At 38.7% G+C, this 18,657-nt stretch overlaps 1 protein-coding gene across 1 annotated transcript in view; it reads right to left on the reverse strand.

Annotated features, from left to right (window-relative positions):
- Window positions 1-816: 816 nt before the first annotated feature.
- Window positions 817-18,657, reverse strand: part of TLN2 (talin 2) — a gene marked incomplete at its 5' end in the record, with an annotated part of 116,469 nt that continues 98,628 nt past the window's right edge. Inside the window, 6 exons of the mRNA XM_082321027.1 lie at window positions 817-1,062; window positions 2,056-2,181; window positions 6,689-6,871; window positions 6,959-7,021; window positions 10,363-10,488; window positions 17,291-17,415. Of these exons, the coding sequence (XP_082177153.1) occupies window positions 934-1,062; window positions 2,056-2,181; window positions 6,689-6,871; window positions 6,959-7,021; window positions 10,363-10,488; window positions 17,291-17,415 (752 nt within the window). The 3' untranslated portion in view covers window positions 817-933. The remainder of the gene's footprint in view (window positions 1,063-2,055; window positions 2,182-6,688; window positions 6,872-6,958; window positions 7,022-10,362; window positions 10,489-17,290; window positions 17,416-18,657) is intronic.

Below are 18,657 nucleotides of genomic sequence, written 5' to 3' on the forward strand. Positions count from 1 at the left end.
ATACATTCTAACAGAAATCCCACAGTACGAACCAGATAACTTCAATTAAAAAACAAATTGCAAACTATTCAGTCCAATGTTAGAGCATGTGTATGTGTGTATAATACTGTAAAAGTAGTCACACATTAGAGGTATATAATTGAAACAGCATTTTCCTTCATGAACCTGCTATTATTGAGGCAGTGACAAGGTTTCGATTTCTTTGTTTTCCGAGCTCTTTAAAGAATGGCTATTGCCACATTTTGTAAACCTAAATACTGTACAAGCAGAAGCTTGTTGGTATCAGGTAAGGAGTAATACTACTAGTGCAAACAGGTGCAGAGACAATTCCTCCAGTTTTGGGGTGAACCAGCTATATAACACTGAAAGAGGACAGGCATCTTCTTCAGACCCACACTCGTGTGTTTCTCCACTCAGACATACGTCCTTCTCCGTCTTGGTCTTCTTTTTACATGGGTAGTTGGGGGAGAACCACTAGCTTGTGTGATATTTATCATATGAAAGATTTCTTGACTCTTTTCCTATTAATATTATGAATGTTTTATAACAAGTCAAGGAACGATAAATACCTCAAGCATCAGGAAAGTGACAATAATACTGACTTAGTATCTTTAGTAAAAAGTAAAACATTCTCTCCTGAGATATAAGTCAAGGAAGGAACAGGAATGATGAACCTAACACTGTACCATTATTTGATCATCATGCACCTCAGCTGACCAGATGAGAAAGAACAAGTGTTTATTGCCCTCTGCTCATCCAAAGCTATGACAGGCAGTTTATTTAGGTAAGTGCTTGGCATACCAGAATGTTGTCAGAGCAGTTCTCACTGTACTGTCCCCCTTTTAGCTTACTTCTTTTAAAGAAAAGAGGAAAAAAAAAAAAAAAAAAAGAGAGAAAAAAAAGGAAAATAAAAAAGAAGAAAATCTCAGCAGGTTAACCCTCATCTTCTCTCAGCTCTGTGGGTAGAAATTTGTATTGCTGTTGGCGGATCTGAGCCAGTTTTTTCCTTGCCTCTTCCAGCTCTCTTTCCTTCTTCAGCATTTCTTCTTGGGCTGCAATGATCTAGAAAACAGAAGCACAAATTATGACAGCAAGGAATACTGTCTGTAAACCAAGATTTCTTTCTCTATGACACCAGTCACAGCTAGTCCTTGAGCATTCTCCAGAGAAGCACCACATTTCAATGACTTTGGCAGGAACTGCTCAAATTTTTCGAGGTTCCAGGAGTATGCCATTAAGAACAGTATTATATTCCCACTTGTTTCTTAAAGAGTGCTAAAACCAATCAAGCAAAGAAAGTACCAGCATAGTTTTACCGTACATCCCTGACAGATTTTATAGTGCTGTGCTTCCCCAGCATTCATCGGGGTGAGGGGTTAGCACACGTAGGATAAGCACCATGTCTTAACATAATGTTTGACTGACAGTAAAATTGAACACTCATTACTGCAGTTATCCACAGTATTCCCCTGCATCTCAAAATGCCAAAGGAAAAATGACAGTACTACAGACATGCAGAAATGATAAATTTCAATATCTTATATAAGTAGTGACCACAGTATATGGTGTTCCTCATTCATAACAGCGAATCCAGAAGTTGGTACAACCTCAAAGCCTTGGAATCTATTTTTAAATATTGTTATTAGTTCCCCATATTTATTATGGTCACAGTAACAAAACATCATCAGTTCTTATCTCTCACTCTCTACTTCTTTGATTATATACATACAAAATTAGTGTTCCATTAAGATTTGGGAATATTTAAAGTACATAAGAGAAGTTTGCAAGAACCATTAACTTCATCAGAACAAAAATAAATATTGGACAATGGTAACTGCTATTATGATAAATGCTCCGTGAAGAAGTGTAGACATCTTACAGCATATCACTTTGCTGTTATGTCAGTTGTCACCTAACAGGAAGGCATCAAGTAATTTATCATAGATTTCTACATAGATTTGTCAAGCTTGCAATGCAGCAGATGGACATTGTAACACTATGCTACATTTCTGTGACAGTTTTTCTGGGCTTTACTTCTTGGGTGATTGTACCAACCTGAGCAATGCCACCCACAAACTTTGTTTTGACCACAACGTCGTCATCCTCTGCTTTCCCAAATGCTGCTTTTTGGGCTGCCCTGACAAGATTGTCTGATGCTCGCTTGACAGCATTTCCTGCAGCCTTTGAAAAAGACAAAAGAAATTTAGTAATAACAAAAATGCGTAACTAACACTGATTCATCAGAGCATCAAAACTAAAACACCTTTGCTTTACCACACAGGAAAGGTATGTTTTGTTTTGTTTCTCCCAGTGAAAAGCAAATTAATCTTTCAAAATCAATCGTACAAAGGAACACAATTCCTTTATTTAGGAAGCTGGAAGTTGGCAAAGTCACAAATGAGACTTTTTCCCCTACAGTTTGAAAAAAAAAAAACCAGTGGATGAAATTGCAAGTTATGTTATGCACAACACTGATTTTTTTTTTTTTTTTTTTTTTTTTTGAGGAAGAAGAACAGAAAATGAAAGCTAGCATATAAAGAAACATTTTAAGGCAATGAAGTTTTTAAATGAATGGACTTTCATCAGGGCAAATTAGCCACTTACACAGCCATCATTATCTCACATTTAAACTCTTATTTCCTTAAAAATTCTCAGATTTCTAAAGATAAACAGTCAAACATTTGTAATACAACTTTGTTGTCTAAACTGAGTAGCATCAGCAACTGTGCATCAAAAAGAAAAAGGTAACGAAGCTACCCGCATTCTAACGTTGACAAAGCTGTCTTTGCTATACTATAATACATTTTGGCAGTAGAGATTCCACACCGCATGCTCAGTAATGACCGTATCCACAGGCACTGGTTTAATGGATACAGAGGAGGATACCAGAGGAGTGGCCTTGGAATCTCCTACTGTGATCCCCACGGAGATGAGTGGAAGAGTCCTTGTCACAAACAAAATGCAAACCACTCTTCTACTAAAGCTAAAAGATGGAGTTGGCACCTTTTTTGAAGCACTAAGCTCTTGAAGACCATTGGCTAGGAAATACCCTGTGCAGACAGGTGACGGTAGGTAGTATAGGGCTCAGCATCGTAAAATCTGGCACTGAATTTGCTCCAGCGTATTAAGAGCTGGTGAAAGTGGTGGAAAGCTGGCTCTGGGAGAAGAGTGGTCTATGATTTAGTGGGTACTGCACATGGAGGTGTAAATGAGATCTTTGATATACCACTGGCAGTCCTTTAAATTATTTATTTTTATTATAAATAATAAAAATAAAAAGGCCCAGGTAAGGCTTTGTCGGATAGTTTGTATTTTAAATTGGTTGATACACCAAAATTTGACCTATGCCTCCTCCTTCTTGGCTCTTACTGGAATCCTCCTCCTTTCCACCCCTTTATCTGTTCATCAATGTCAGGACAGAGGCAGGAAAAGAAACTTCTGGGCTGATGTGGACTTAGCACTAAGAGGGGTCACAGGTCACTCGTTCTGAGGGACTGACTGGTGGAGCTAGCTATATGTTTTCTACTCAGTTATACATACAAATACTGAAAAGTGGGCTCCTAAATGTATTTCAAGTGCTTTAGCAAAGAAACAACTTTAGAGAATGGGACAGAGCACCATTCAAAGATGTTTCCACCTCCTGAGCAAGAGGAACACCTAGATCACTTGTTACCATGGGTAAGTCTTGAGTGCACAGTAGAATGCTATAGAGAGGTATCTTAATTGTGAAGAATTTAGTTGAGATACCACAAGCAACATGTTTTCAACACTCCTGCAGTAACATAGCCTGGTCAAAGTGACATGAATTTATCACTACTCAAACTGACTTCTGTAACGCTGCACAGCATTACTTTGTACCAGGTACTCTCAAGAGCAACTGAATACTTCATTAAGAGAAGGATGTGAATGGTTAAATCTTGCTAGAATGCCTGCACTGGGAAGGTGCCTATCCTGTAAATGAAATTTGAGATCTGTATTCTACAGAAGTGGATTTGTATGTCATTCAGCTGTTCATACTGTGTGGATTTAAGCCAGCAGAAGCAGGTTGGGACAGACATAGGTACAGCTGTCCTAGCTTAATCTACTGCCCAAGAAGTGTTAATTAGACCCTATAAGTTTACATGGGGTCAAGGAGGACTGGATAAATTAAGAGGAGAAAACCACTGAGGGTTACTAAACACAGAATCTGCATCTGGCTTGCAAAGTTCCCGAGTTGAAAATGCTTGGAATCTGAGAACATAGTAGAGAATAGTATCACACATGCTTACCCTGTTCTTTCTTGCCTCTCTAAGCATTTCCTAGTGGCCACTGCTGGCATCAGGATATAGATTGGGCTTAATGAACTTTTCGTCTGATCCAGTAAGGCTGTTCCCATATTAAACCCTAAACCCTAGTATCTAACAGCAAATCAGTCAGCACCACTAATAAACAACATTAATGCTTTCACAATGTGCAGAAAAAGGGTAGGTACTTGCAGTGTTGTGACAGGCAGTGAGGGAGAACAGAAGCAGAGTTCTCTGTCCCGTGGCTCCCGATGTCCCCAGGTATCATGTGTGCTGAGCACACTGGTTCCCACACAGGCCAGTGGCCAAGACAGCCTGCTCTGACACGCTGGAGACACACCAGCACCAGGAGGGGACATGGACCAGCTCTGAGCCTGCCCCCCACCTCCTGCCAGTTCTATTCTGTATTTCCAGCTTCATGTCCCTTTCAACTTAACTCTCTTCCCACCTGAAATGACCCAGGGACAAATTATTTGAAATTTGCTCTGCTCAGTCTGGAGCTCATCCAAAGAGAACAGAAACATTTCCATCTGTTTCATTAAGTTTTGGAACAGACTCTGTAACAGTGCATTCCAAGTTAGCATTCATGGGAAATGCAGTTCAAATGTCTTCTCCCAAAGCTTGCAGTTGTTTGTGGGGTAGGAAAGAGAAAACTAGTACACTCAAACTCCTGAACCTAACCTATTGATTAAAGCTATGTGAAAACATTTGTGCTGGAGGCAAAGCCAGCTGAAAAGCCTCAGTACTTTTGGAAAATCCACCAGTAAAAATACCTGGTAGACATCAACTCACTGGTTTTGCTATGATAAAGGACATCATTTCCAAGTGCAAACTGCTTTTACCTTCATTATTCATTTTGGGACTAATATGAAGCTTGGTAAAGTGGCAAAGTTCAATTTCAATCCGAGCTTGGGCTCGTTTCCTTTTCACATTCCCTTCCAACTTTTCACATTCGATGTCTATTTAATAATATTTGCCTACAGTGACTGAGTACCCTGAACTTCCTGGCAGAGCTGAGAAAACACAGCCTCTAATACTTGATTTTGTTCCTGTTTCTATTGTTTGTTCTGCATTTAGAATTTCTTCAGACCCATCTTGGCAATTGGATATTAAAGTGCAGGTTGCATTACAGTCAGAACTATCTTCCAGTTACTGATACCTCCCCCACAGACCCTTGACAAAGTCAATCTATATGAATCCACTATAAAGCACTAAAGCCATCTTGTCCCTAGAGATAATATTAACATGCCACTGTTTTCTATAGAAACAGATTTTTCACACACTCATACATTTACTTTTTCCTCCTAAATATTTAACCCATTTGTCTGCTCTCAAAAAAATGCTCTTGTTCAGACAGATACTTAGTCATATGCATTTCTGCTGGACTTGATTCTACCTATCCACACATGAACTGTTATATTGAGCGTCCATTAGCATCATCTGTGCAAATAAGAGAAAAAGGGGAAATTTCACTATCACCAAACATACTCCATGTTGATGGTATGAAAAAAGGAGCTGAAATAGTTCTTACATTCAAGGCTGAGCCTGCAGGACAGGATGTCAGAGAAGGCTGTAGCCATTTTTAAAATGAACACCCTTAAACAAAACTTCTGGTAACATTATATTTTACCCATCGTAACACAGTGTTAATTCAGTAATAGTTCAGAGAAGCTCAACATGAAATGGATGTATAACATAAAAGGGAACCAGTTTCATGTAAAAAAGTTAAATCAGACTCTAGTTGAGATGTTGCATCAGCTTCTGTTCTTTTGTTTTTGTCTGAAAATGATTCTCCATTTCAGAAATGTTCTATCTACAATTGCTGTCTTTTGACTCCTAGAAAAAAAGGAAAACTGACCACAACCCAGGCTGGCATTTAGGTGAGTGCTTTGTTGAACATACGCATAATCTAGCGGAGGTCAGGAGAATACTCATGTGCAACCAAGTTAAGTGTGCTTACCTGTTTGCAAGCTCACTGGGAGTCTAACTGAATGCAGAATAATTGCAGAGAAACCAACTATACTCAGTCGCTATAAAAATGCATGTAATAAACATTCTCAGCTCATGTATTCCTGTGGCTTATTGTGAAAATGAATCTATCAATACTGCACCTAAACCAGGGCTTGGCACAAGCCAGTCAACATATGCATCTCTCAACATCTTTTAAAAATGAAGAATAAAACAAGCAGTGAAGTGAGCTGTAACTACTACTGAATAATGACAAATGCACAATCACTTCATCCTTGATGAATGCAAGTGCTCCAGAATCCCACAAGGAAGAAAAACCAAACAGAATTCTGAAAATTCAAGAAACTATTCCTAAAATTTGGGGTTTGTTCACGCAGTGCTAAAACAGCATCTATGTAGCACATCTATGGGTTTTCAGTAATTAAGAACACAAGTACCTGTAGCCTCCTCATGGCTTCAGAGTCATGATCAGCCTTCACTTTGCAAGCGACAAGCAACTGTGCTGTAGAAGCTGCCACTTGTTTGGCAGATGAGATGAGCTTCTCCTCACTAGCATGGCCTTGTACTGAGGCATTAGCTGCTTCACAGAGATTGCTGGTTGCAGCTGCCACCATTCGGGCCTAGGAGACAGTAAAAAAAAGTCACTGTGTATTCTCACAGGATATTATTTCTTCAGAGAAGGTGCTAGTTTTCCTTAAGTTACTCACAGCGGAGATAAGTCCCTGAGACCACTGTCCATCATCAGCTGCATTTGCAGGGATTGCTCCAACCTGAAAAAACAGTTCAGAGACAGCTTACAATGAAACAGAAAACACAATTGCTTTGTCTCAGATTTAGACAAACAGTAATCCACAAAAAAAGGAAACACCTGCACCTGTGACTGTGCCCAGCACATACAGGAGCAGAAAATCAAACTGAAAGTTAGTTGTCAGAGTAAATGTGCTTCCAGCACACATCTGCCTGCTCATGTAGCGTCCAACTTGCTATGCTGCTTAAATTGCCCCGTCCTTGGAACATGTGTAGAAGTCCCAGAGTAATGATTTTTGCAGCCAAGACTTCGGCCTAAGCAACAGTTGAAGCAGTAGTTCCTAATCTCCTGGCCTTTAAAATAACTTATTTCTGTTTCCACAACACATTTGGATTTACATAATTTCTGAATCTCTTCTGATTCTGGCACTATGGGAAGGTACAAAACAGAAAGCTCCACAGGGAAGCCCCCTAACTGCCTTCGTGCCTAATAATGGCATTTCAGGAAAGCAGCCCATTTTTCTGCATGGCTCACCCACCAAAATGTTCATGGCATCAGCAGTACGAGCAATAACCAGGAGACAGTTTTCCTCCCACATCAGATGAAAGTAATGAAACACAATTCTACAGTTGGTTGCCAGCCCCCCACCCCCAACTGCCTGGATCTGGGAGTTTTGGGGAGAGAAGCTGGAAGATGTGAAATGTAAACATGGTCCAGAAACTTGCTGTATTTTAAAAGAAATGGAAACAAGGATTCGTGCATAATGAGGATCCCAGGGATCGGAATTGAATCCTTACGTATAGCATCAACATAAACAGAAGATGTGTTCTCTCATAGCTATGGTGACACTTCTGTATAACTGAGAAATCAGTTGTACAAAAGAATACACTAGGTCCCTAGTTTCAAGGGTTTCTTGCCTAATCATCCCCAGAAAAAGTACTTTAAGTAGACCACAGATGCAGTTAGTGGTGTCTGAATTTTGTGTGTATATGCATGTGTGAGTGAGTGAATGAGTAAGGGGGTAGTGTGGAAGAAGACAGATCAGATCCAACTTCCCAGACTTCATCTATAGTGCAGAAGTGGAAACGGTTGCCTAACACCAAATTTATTCTTTGATAACAATACCACAGGGGAAAGTAGTTTCACTTAAAATTTCTTTAGCAAATCTTCAACTACAATATTGCACCAATTTGCCCTGTAAGATACTTTCACAGCCTTTACCAAGCAATGTTGGAAATTTATTTGGGACCAGAATGTGCCTGGTTTGCACACGTCGATGCAGTTGGGTATGAATTTCCCACTGCTTCCATACCAAATAAAAATGTCAGTGAGGAATCTAAGCCAATAGTCAGTACCATTTACTGTTCAGTACTGAAGTGATGGATGTGGAGCAGATCAAACTTGTCCTTCCCACCCATATGCCAGCCATGCTTTTCTGGGAGGCGTCCATACCACATGCCTCAGAACATTTCATACAGAAGTAAAACATTTCCCCCAATATCAATAACAAAATCTTCCCACCAGGTAGGTTGGAGCCATTCACTATGGGCAAGAATTTGGTCAGCTGTTTTAGAAGCCAGCTTCCTGTACTTCTGCCTGTCCTGGAGATACAGGCTACCACAGCAGTCAGAGGATGCTGTGACATTGTCATAGTGACAATTACCTAAGCACTAGTAATTAGTAAAGAAAGACGAGAAGGAAAATGGGTTAGGGCTTCATTATTTCAGAAGTATCTTAATGGCTTTATTTATTTGTGAGAAGTATCATAATGAGGGGACGTGCCAAAAACAAGTCCGAAGCTTGATGTTTCATTAAATTTTGATTTTGGTTGGGATTCATTTCTCCTCTCAAAGACCACAGTATTATTTGCAGATCCTCCAAGCAGGCAAGAAACTATCAGTAAAAGCCATTTGCTGCAAAAATTCCTGATCTTTCAGCAAGTTACTATAGAAGAGTGACGGATAAAGCGAAACGGCTAAATTCAGTAAAGCAGGCTGAACAGATCTGCTAATATGGCACTATATTTGACAGGTGTGCTTCGATTAGAACAGCAAGCTAAAGCTTTCCTCAGACAGACAGACAGATTAAAGTGGTTTTAGCAATTATCTGAACTTGGATGGAATAGGATGCAAGTGCTGTTAGCCTCACTCTGAAAGACACAAATACAAATGTAACTGTGGGAGCAAAGAAGCCAAAACTGCCTGAGGGAGATTTAGGGCTGGTACCAGGATAGAAATACATTCTGTATTATTCTGTATGACTTTACAGTGGTGGTGGTGAGGAAAGTAAAGCAAGCTGTATGTCATAATGGAACTACGTAAGAACAGGTCTTATCACATAAAAGCAGACTGCACAATAATCTAAGCAAAGCAAGTAGGTCAAAATTCTCATTTTTTGGACTGTCTCCACAGCCAGATTTCACAATGGGTATTAATAATATCTTGTTTTATGCATTATTGGTAAGTTACATAGCTACAGCTTATGGTGGGTCTTTTCAAACAGTTATATCACTATTGTTCTGAAACAAGTGCTCTGTTCTCCTGCTGGAACTAAAAGCACAAGCTCCCCAGGAATCCTAGCTGAAGTAGACAGCGTAGCACTTTTGTGACAGGATCCATGACACAGTCTGCTCAGAATAAAGAATTAGATGAAATTGGAAACCATAACTATACAACAACAATGATCCTGTAACAAATTGTTCTCACAGGCAACATATCTGCTTGATGTTCAGATTTTAAGTTTCAAAGTATATTAACCGGGAAAAAAACAGTGATAGATATGAAATGAATTACAAAGACCTCAATCCTGACCAGACCAAAAGGATGACACATGTTATAAGCACCCTTTCTCTTGGTCCCAACAATAATTACAAGCACGTCCACTTAAATGTACTGAATTTGCATGCAGGCCTGTGTCCCCATTGAATCAGACAAGAAAACATTGCGGGCACAATTAGTGAGGCCCTTTGCTATTCTGGTCCAGAATGGTATTGTATACTGTGACATTTGTTTTTGGATCCCCAAGCTGTCTTGTGGGGCTATACATTACCATCTTGAATCACAGATCTTTACGAAATGAAAAAGAAACCACAAACCACAAACACAAAAGCTCCCCACAGCTGAAACATCTGAAGAGCCAAACACTTGATTACACTTGTGAGGTTTAAGCATAATTGTTTGTTTTGTTTTTTTTAAAACAGAACCAGGCCTGGGCCATGTATTGTGATAAGCAATGAAAAGATTTACATTTTCATTAGTCATTCCTAAGCTCCTTTCCTACTGTTTTAATAGAGAACAGTTAAGAGACTAGATCCAATTTTGATACTTTCCCCCCTTACTGTTGCTGCTTCCCCTGTTTACCCACCTTTCCCTGTGCCACCAGCTCTCTCTGGGCTGCTGAAGCTGACTTCACAAGGGCACTGGTAGCAGCTGCAATGGATTTAGCTGCTTCCAGGATCTGTTCTTCGAAATCCAGAGTCTCATCTGCTTGCTATAACCAAGAAAGAACAATGTCACACATTATTCATCTGAAAGCAGTTGTATTTCCAAGATTGAGGACATATACAAAGTGAGACAAGCAGATTTTGGAACATATCAGTAAATTCAGTAAGACCTACAACATAATTTTCTGCAAAGGAGTTTCATGTGGACTAAAGCTGGGAGTCAAGATAAGTGAATTTAAATATTAAGTTGCTCTTGTGGCTGCTCACACATGAAACTGAGTATCACACAAGATACTTAAAGAATTGCCTTCAACTTTCTAATACATTACCTCCACTAGGGCTACTCAAAACTACATTCAGAAAAGTGCAGGTCTGAAAATAAATTCTTGTTTTTCCATATGTGTAGTGCTATAATACTGGCTTCCAGGATTGCTGAACTAGGTAGAGCATTTTCTAAATACTTAAAGACTTAAAGCATTAAAAAGAACAGTGATAAATGTATATTGTCTCATTCACCTGTACTAAGAAATGTAACATAGATACCAAGCAAGTGCATAGATTTAGCAGCTTTTGGTAAGAGCTGTCATTTCACAGAGAGTAGCACTGTGAAGCAGTCCAGTTTAGTCATCTTGGAGTTATGAAGTTCCAAAGGTCTGTCGTTTCTTGCTATTTAAAATGCAAATCTATTGTTCCATAAAACAACAACTTCCCTGACTTTCTAATCACTTAAATAAATACTGAAAACATTTATCCATTTAAGCATGCTTACTAGCTGCTGAACAGTTAACAAAATAGATAGAGATAAATGGTTATTGTTATTTTAAACAGAACCAGGCCTGGGCCATGTATTCTGATTGTTTTTTATACAAAGTAAGCCAACAGAATGTATTTTGTTTGTGATCAAATCACAAGCCTACCAGAATCCAATGCAGTATGACCAGTAGGGCTAGTGGATACAGCACCAGAACAGACCATCTTGTGAGACATGAGGCTTTTGAAATACAGGTTTCTTCCAACTTATGCAAGCACAGCATTCTTGTGTCAAATAGCTAACTTTAGGAACACCAGCTAAGTGGGCTTAGAGCTAGAAAACTGGGCACTTCATTTGCAAGTCTAAGTGCATCCATCTAAATTTAAGTCAGGTTTAGTTCCCCTGTTACTGCAATCTGATGAAATAGTAGTAAATTATAAAATAATAAAAGATAATTATGAGTAATTACAAATCATTGCAAAATGGCACATCAAGCAGTGCTCAGTCCTACAGCACTTCACATAACTGCCACATAACTAAAACAAAGTCCAGGAAATGAAACCGTAGCATCCATAGACACCAGAAAAACGGAATGATCTGAAAATAAAAACTGATGAAGTTGTTTGGCACTATAAAGTTTTTCTCACCTTTTAGGAAAAGCCACCTAATTCAAGGAAAAGTATTTGTCTTGCCTTGCTTTTGGGCTAATCCCATCAATTGAAGCATGTGTCTTTGTAATAGGAGTATAAGAAATTGCTTTGTAAAGTGAGCCAGTCATGTTCCACATGAATTTTTGGCAATGCTTGCAATGTAACATCATGACCATTATTATATCTAAGTGGTAACCACATTGGTCCTGAATTTATGCAACAGGCCTCAAGTCTTATTCATAAAACTCTTACTTCAATCATAACATGACAAAAACGAAGTGACTAAATGGAATTCTGTATAGTCACTATCAGATTTCTTTTCAGTATTAAAATAGATGCATTGTTGACTTTGATTTAAGTTGACTGAAGACTTAAACTGAAATATCAACAAAAGTACCACTGGATGATAGTCAATTTAAGAGACTGTTATTGCACTTTTACTTTTGTCCAAAGCTCCCTGTTATTGAGAGTTTTTAAATTTTCATTTCCAACATAACAAAATATATTATATGTATTATTTTTTATATGGCAGCTTTGTCAGGAATTCAAACTTAAGCGAGTGAGCATTTCAGTATCTGCTTATTTATTACAAAGGAGATGTCATTCTTTCATAAAGTTTAATAAAATGGCCATGGCCATACTCTGATCTATTAGGCAGCTGTGTATGTGCCCAGATGGTATTCAATTTGCAGAAAATCAGCCACGAAAAAGAGGCTGAAGAGAAGCAGTTGTTTGAACTCAGTTCAGCATAGTGAGTGGACTAAATATTGCACATAAGTGCTAAGCAAAAATGACTCTTTCAAAGGGAATACAGAGAAATCAAATCTTGCATTACTGAGAATGCTAGTGTACAATGGCTGGATTAACTCCCACCGTGAGCAGCAGGTAAAGCTCAGCAGGAAAACAGATAGCTAAACTTTAGTATCTCATCAGATAATAGGTTTGTTTTTTCCCCTGTGTACTAAATGAGTTTCTTTGCAATTATGTTGAAATTTGGATGGTGGGGAGAAGAAACCACATCCCAAGTTTCTCAAACTTCCAGACCCTACATTTCGTGTCGTCTCACAACTGCTTTTATTTCTGGGGGAAAAAAAAAGTTTCCTATTGACAGCTGATCCCTTCTGTGGAGAATTTATTTTTGAAGCAGCCTTACACAGCACTCAAACAGTGGAACTTGTGTTAAGTTTTCATCTTTTCTAACAAACCCTTGTTTTCTAGTCCTTCCCGGCAGTTTTCCCTTCAGCATTCTCAGGTATGACATCTAACTAAGTGCTGGATACTCATGTTTGAAATGGGGAAGTAGGCACAACGCTCAGTCAGTGCCGTGGCTGTGTTTACCTGTCTGTACTCTCCAAAGAGCATTCCTTAGCAATAAGGACATGCAGCAGTCCAAGACTGAACACAGCAAAACACCCTACAAGAGAAGTAATTCTTCTACCCATTCCCATCATTAAAGAGTGTGTCCTGAACTGTTCACACTCATCAACAGTACCCTCACAACATGTGTCAGTTCACAGCCTTCATGAACAAAGTTAGGAGCAATGATGTGATACATGACAGAATTTTTCACCTTGTAAGATTTTAGTTACTTGAGAGGGCTAAAGAAACCCAAGTCGTTTCTTTAGAAAACAAGATCTATGAGACAAGTGATTAGCTTCTCCTTCCTCAAGTAGCCCCAATAAAGATCAGCATCTCTTTTTCCACGAGCTTAAACTAATAAGCTGTTATTGACTATGTACAGGTATAAATGGATTGGAAAATGAAGTCACCAGAACAGACAAACCAAAATTATTAGGGTAGCTACAAAGTCTGTAGCATGAAATATCCTGAAAATATTGATCGTGCCATTAAAAAAAAATATATAATTTGAGATGTTTTTGTACTATATTTTAACCCATTTTCTATAGAATCTCCATTATTAGGGGTAGCATAAATAAAGTCAGAGTTAATAGGAGAACAAATGAGCCCCCAATCTCATTGCTAAACAGTAAAAAAAATTACAAAAGACAAACCATTTTATTTTGAAGCAGCTCCCATCTTCTATTTCATAAAGAGCAAACCAATATGGGTACGTTACTGCACTAAGCCATGGAAAACACAATAACCATTCCAGCGAAAGTCAGTTCTTGGCACAGCTGCTGCTCACTGTCATAAAAGGCCCTACACAACTTAAAAGTCCCTCCAAGAGCAACTGGATTGATAAAGGAGCCCTTCATGTATATATTTTAAATCAGATTAGATTAGGAGTCTGCAGGAAGTCTTCTAAACCTGCTTGTGAGTGAATGTACTCCTTCATATTGCCTTCTACTATGTTAAAACCCCCGGAGACAGGGCAGGACACTGTAGGAATATGTTTGATATATAGTTGGATTAAATAACAACCTAATATATCAAACATATCACACAGAGTCCTGCAGAAAAAGGCATCCAGGTTTGATTCATCTTGGGAAAAAAAAAGGAAAAAATGCTGAAAGCTAACAGCAGGGAACTCTTATTGACTACTAAAGACACTTGTGTTTGAAGGCAAAAGCCTGCATAGAAGCATGAAGAGCATACCAACAGAACAGGGTAGGTGCAGCAATGCTCTCTGCTGTTGTACCTCATCTACCGCACCCTTTTCCTTAAAAGTGTTCATTTCCAGTACTAATAAAGCATGTAGGTTTTATTAGACAAAATGTTTTTCTTCAAAAAATTACTAATTGGGGGGGGTTGTTATTTTTACAGCCAGTGGCATATTTGCATAACAGAAGGAATCTGTGGCTGTATTGCAAGACATTTGACCCTCCAAAAATGGAAAACAGAAAAAAAGAGTCCACGCTCGGGAAAAACATAATTGCATTTAAAGGAAATCTGACAGCCAAAACTTGCTTAATAAACAATAAAGATCTCATTGCTTCACAGATCATTCCCCACCTTGAACACTGCAATAAGAATACTGAACAGGTTTTGTGTTATGGGGAAGAGTTACAACACCTACTTAGGAGAGTCCTCAAAGTTCTTGCAAGACATAAGCTCAGAAGACAGACAGATATTAACAGGGTGTCAACAGGGCAGTGGACTAGCAGACTAAGCATTTTAGGAGCACATTCACCAGCAGCCAAATGACCAAGATTTAAAGCAAATAGAATACTCATCATACAATAAAACATGGGCAGCAGTGAGCAGGTCTATGTCTTATTAGAGATTGTTCTCTGGGATAAGGTGATTCCCAGTAGTGGAAAAATGAAGACATCTCATGCTATTGGTCTCAGTCTAAGATATCAAGGGGGTATGATAGGTGCAAAAATATGAAGAGAAAACAAGGTAAAGAAGAACTAAAAAAAGCTGAAAGTATCAAAAACAGTGGACAGTGGAACAAATGAGAAAAAGCCCTACCTTCAACTATTGTTTTTTCTCTTTAGAGGTAATAGACAAACTGGAACACACAAAGATGAAAATTTCAAGCCTAAATCAAATTACTCCCGCTCCCTGCCCCAACAACAGAAGCTTACCCAAAAAATAGACAATCAGCCATCAATTAATAATGATGAAGATGATGGATTTCCTGCAGGCAGATCATTCTAAAATTACCAACTAAGGACTTCTCTACAAGTTCACTTGATGATGATTACTCTTAATCAAAGCAGGATATTGGTCTAGCTGGACCAGCGGTCCATTCCGTTGTAGAAGATAGCTACTATTCCTGCATTTCATAGACTAAGCATAAGAAAAATCAATTGTATCAACCCCCTTACTTAGTCTAGGCAGTCACACTGCAACATTATGTATGGTGTCAAAGATGAGCATCAGAAAGCCAGAGCCTGTTCAAAGCAGGAAATCCTACTCTGGGAGGATACAAGCTACAAGTCTTCAGCAGAAAAAGTGGTATTTTGAGCCACTCTGTGATCTTCCTAGTACCTTTGATGAGTATTACAATCCACATTGTGAAAGGGATTAAACATCTAAAAAATGATGTAAAGGCTGTTTAAATCCCAAATTAAACAAACAGTTGGATATGAATTTTAGTTTCAGAAAATGACAAATAAACAGACCAATAAATCACAGGCAGACTGGATACTCAAATTAACATGTTAAATGAGGAGCAGGTGTGAGATCTGTATTCACTGGGAAATTACAATGACCCTGGAGTGGCTTAGATGTTGGAAGGAAACTGCTCCATGGTTACTAGGCAACACACATATGCTATTGTGCAGTGATCGTATAGAAAAGGTGATGGAGGACTCTTCCTCTCCTCAGACTCAGCCTGTGTCCTCTGTAGAATCTCATTATAAAGAACCATTTTTCTTTATAAACAAAATGGATGTACTTGTTAAAAAATGCAGGACAAAGAGCATGTCTTTTTCATGAGCTAATTTATTCCCATCACTAAGCAGGGGGGATGGGTAGGTGGGTGGGAAGTCCTCAAAGAGTGAAGCTATCGAGGACTATTTCATCTGATGTTCCTGAATGACAAAATACCACCCTGCACTGAAAACAATCATCCAACACTGAATGTTCTTGAGGCCCTACTTTTTAGAAAGACTTCTCATTAGCTTTACTTAGAAAACAGTTTTGCACCTACAAAGCAGCATAAACAGGGAAATAGATACACAGTCCTTTCCTGAAGTCAATTACACAGCCAAAGCATGATTTTCATTTTAAAGAAATGCAATTCTAGGCAACATGGTAATTTCTTCTAAAACCTGCTTGTTATTCCATACTAGGCAAAAGGTAGCAATTCTCTGTGGTCCAGTCTTGTGAGCTATGCATACAACCATAAGTAACAGCAGTTTCATATATTCCACACATGAAAATAGTTGGCTTAATTTTATGTAATATATTCAGAGACACGTTTGAAGTGACCTGGCAACATGCAACACTACTTGCTTTCATAATAAACTGTAATTTATTTTCCTTCAGGAAAATTAAATAGAAATGGTCATAGCACATATCTGATTTGACACTGAAGCAGCTACTCTTTTAGCATGGCATAAAATGTTATGTTTTTAATCTTAGAAAATCCTGAAGGTCTTTTGCATTCTGCTGAATCCCCTCTGTGTTGCTGCTGCTTTCTCCTGCTATACTACACACATTCAGATGAGAACAAAGGGTCTTCAAAGGAAAGCAAGCGAGAATGACTTTTCACATCAGTAAAATGTGTTTGGAAACAGAAAAGTAATTCATCAACAGTAATGATACTGTAACTCTTAAAAGCATTTCTAACATTTGGCTTTTCTTCCTTTGCTTGCTCATGCCTGGTGTTTGACTCACTCCCTGAAAAGCGCCTTTTTACCCTCTTCCTTCAGGGGTAAGTTCCATCCAGTGCAGTGTCTAGTGGCACTGAGACTGATGGAAGGTTTGATTGTTTATACCATTATCGTGGACAGTATCAAAGTATACACCGATATATGGGCTATATGAATCTTCTGCTTTATTAACTTCAAAGAAACAATGGGGATGGACACTCACCTTTGGCTTGGCTCTTGGTTTCAGCTGCTCTAACTTCTTTGCTGCAGCCTCAATTGATGCTGCAGCCCCTAGTAGCTCTGTCTCCGCAATGACTGTTGGGTCTTCTGGATCCACCCACTCTGTCCCTGAAATTAATGGAGATGAAGACAATAACTTCAGTGCCACTGTGAGCTGCCATTCAAACAGGGTGATTTACAATCACACTTCAAGTGTCAAATACGGAAGGCAGATCGTAGAAAGCTGATTTTAGTATTGTAATGGCACAAAAACACTGTAGTTTGTGAGAAAAATGTAAGTCAGAGTGAAAAAAAGTATTTAGCAGGATTATTGTGTTATGAAAGTAACTTAATTAAGAACTGTGTAAGCAAAGCAGCTTCAAAAAAGGATACTGTCCATACTGGGAACAAAAATAGCTGTCACTCAACTTTCGTTTAACAGAGCTCTTACTAAGATGGTTTCTAACTTGACCAAGTTGTAGGGTACATTGAGAAGCCTGACAGAATGGTAAAGAGGACATGTTATAGACAACAGATAATCATCCACAGCACACTTCTCAGTTTCTTTTTTGGCAGTAGTTAGAGATGAAGCTAGTATTGACTGAAGAAAGCATGCTTTTGGCAATGTGTTTCTAACAGCAATGTAGAGAAGGCCAAAGCAGTTTCTGTAACGTATCCGAAGGTCAACATTTTTTTTTTGGTTGAGTTTTTGGTATGTCTCTTGGCTCAAAGAAATTTTGTAGGTCCACAAAATGAATACTTGGCTGGGGGTGATCTCAGATTTTTTCAAGTTCTCAGTGCATTATTATTTTCAATTTCATAACATTATTCTCTGGATGACAAGATTCAGAAAGCATCCATGTTCTGGATTGAGGAAAGCAATGAAAGAGCCAAAAGGAAAATCAGGTGGAGAGAGGAAAGGAAACCAGAAAGAAAACTTCTAAGTTCATAACTACTAAGGGCAAGGGGAGGAAGTGGCGTCACAGATGGAAACAGAAAAGGACGGGAAGCCGCGTACACCAGGCAAAGGAAGACTAAGCTAGAATGAAAAAAACAAAGGAAAAAAAATCTCTTAAGGCTTTGTTAAACTTATTGAAACTGGATCAGAAAGTCTGGGTGACCCTAATATTAAAATATCAACTGAAACATTAATAATTATTAAGGAAGAGCGACTGGGGAGAAGGATACTGGCACTTTGCATCAGGAATAGCATAACCCATGTCTGATTTGTCAAACATCAATGGAAATAACCGTGAATGCTTATGGAACAACATCATTGCACCAGGTAAAGAATGAGGCAGTTTCTGCTATGGATGAGCAAATCATAGGAGAATACAAAATGACTGGCTCCTATTTATGATGTGCTGGGAG

Source organism: Platalea leucorodia (genome assembly GCF_965183815.1).
Source record: "Platalea leucorodia genome assembly, chromosome: 9".
Classification (NCBI taxonomy): Eukaryota; Metazoa; Chordata; class Aves; order Pelecaniformes; family Threskiornithidae; genus Platalea; species Platalea leucorodia.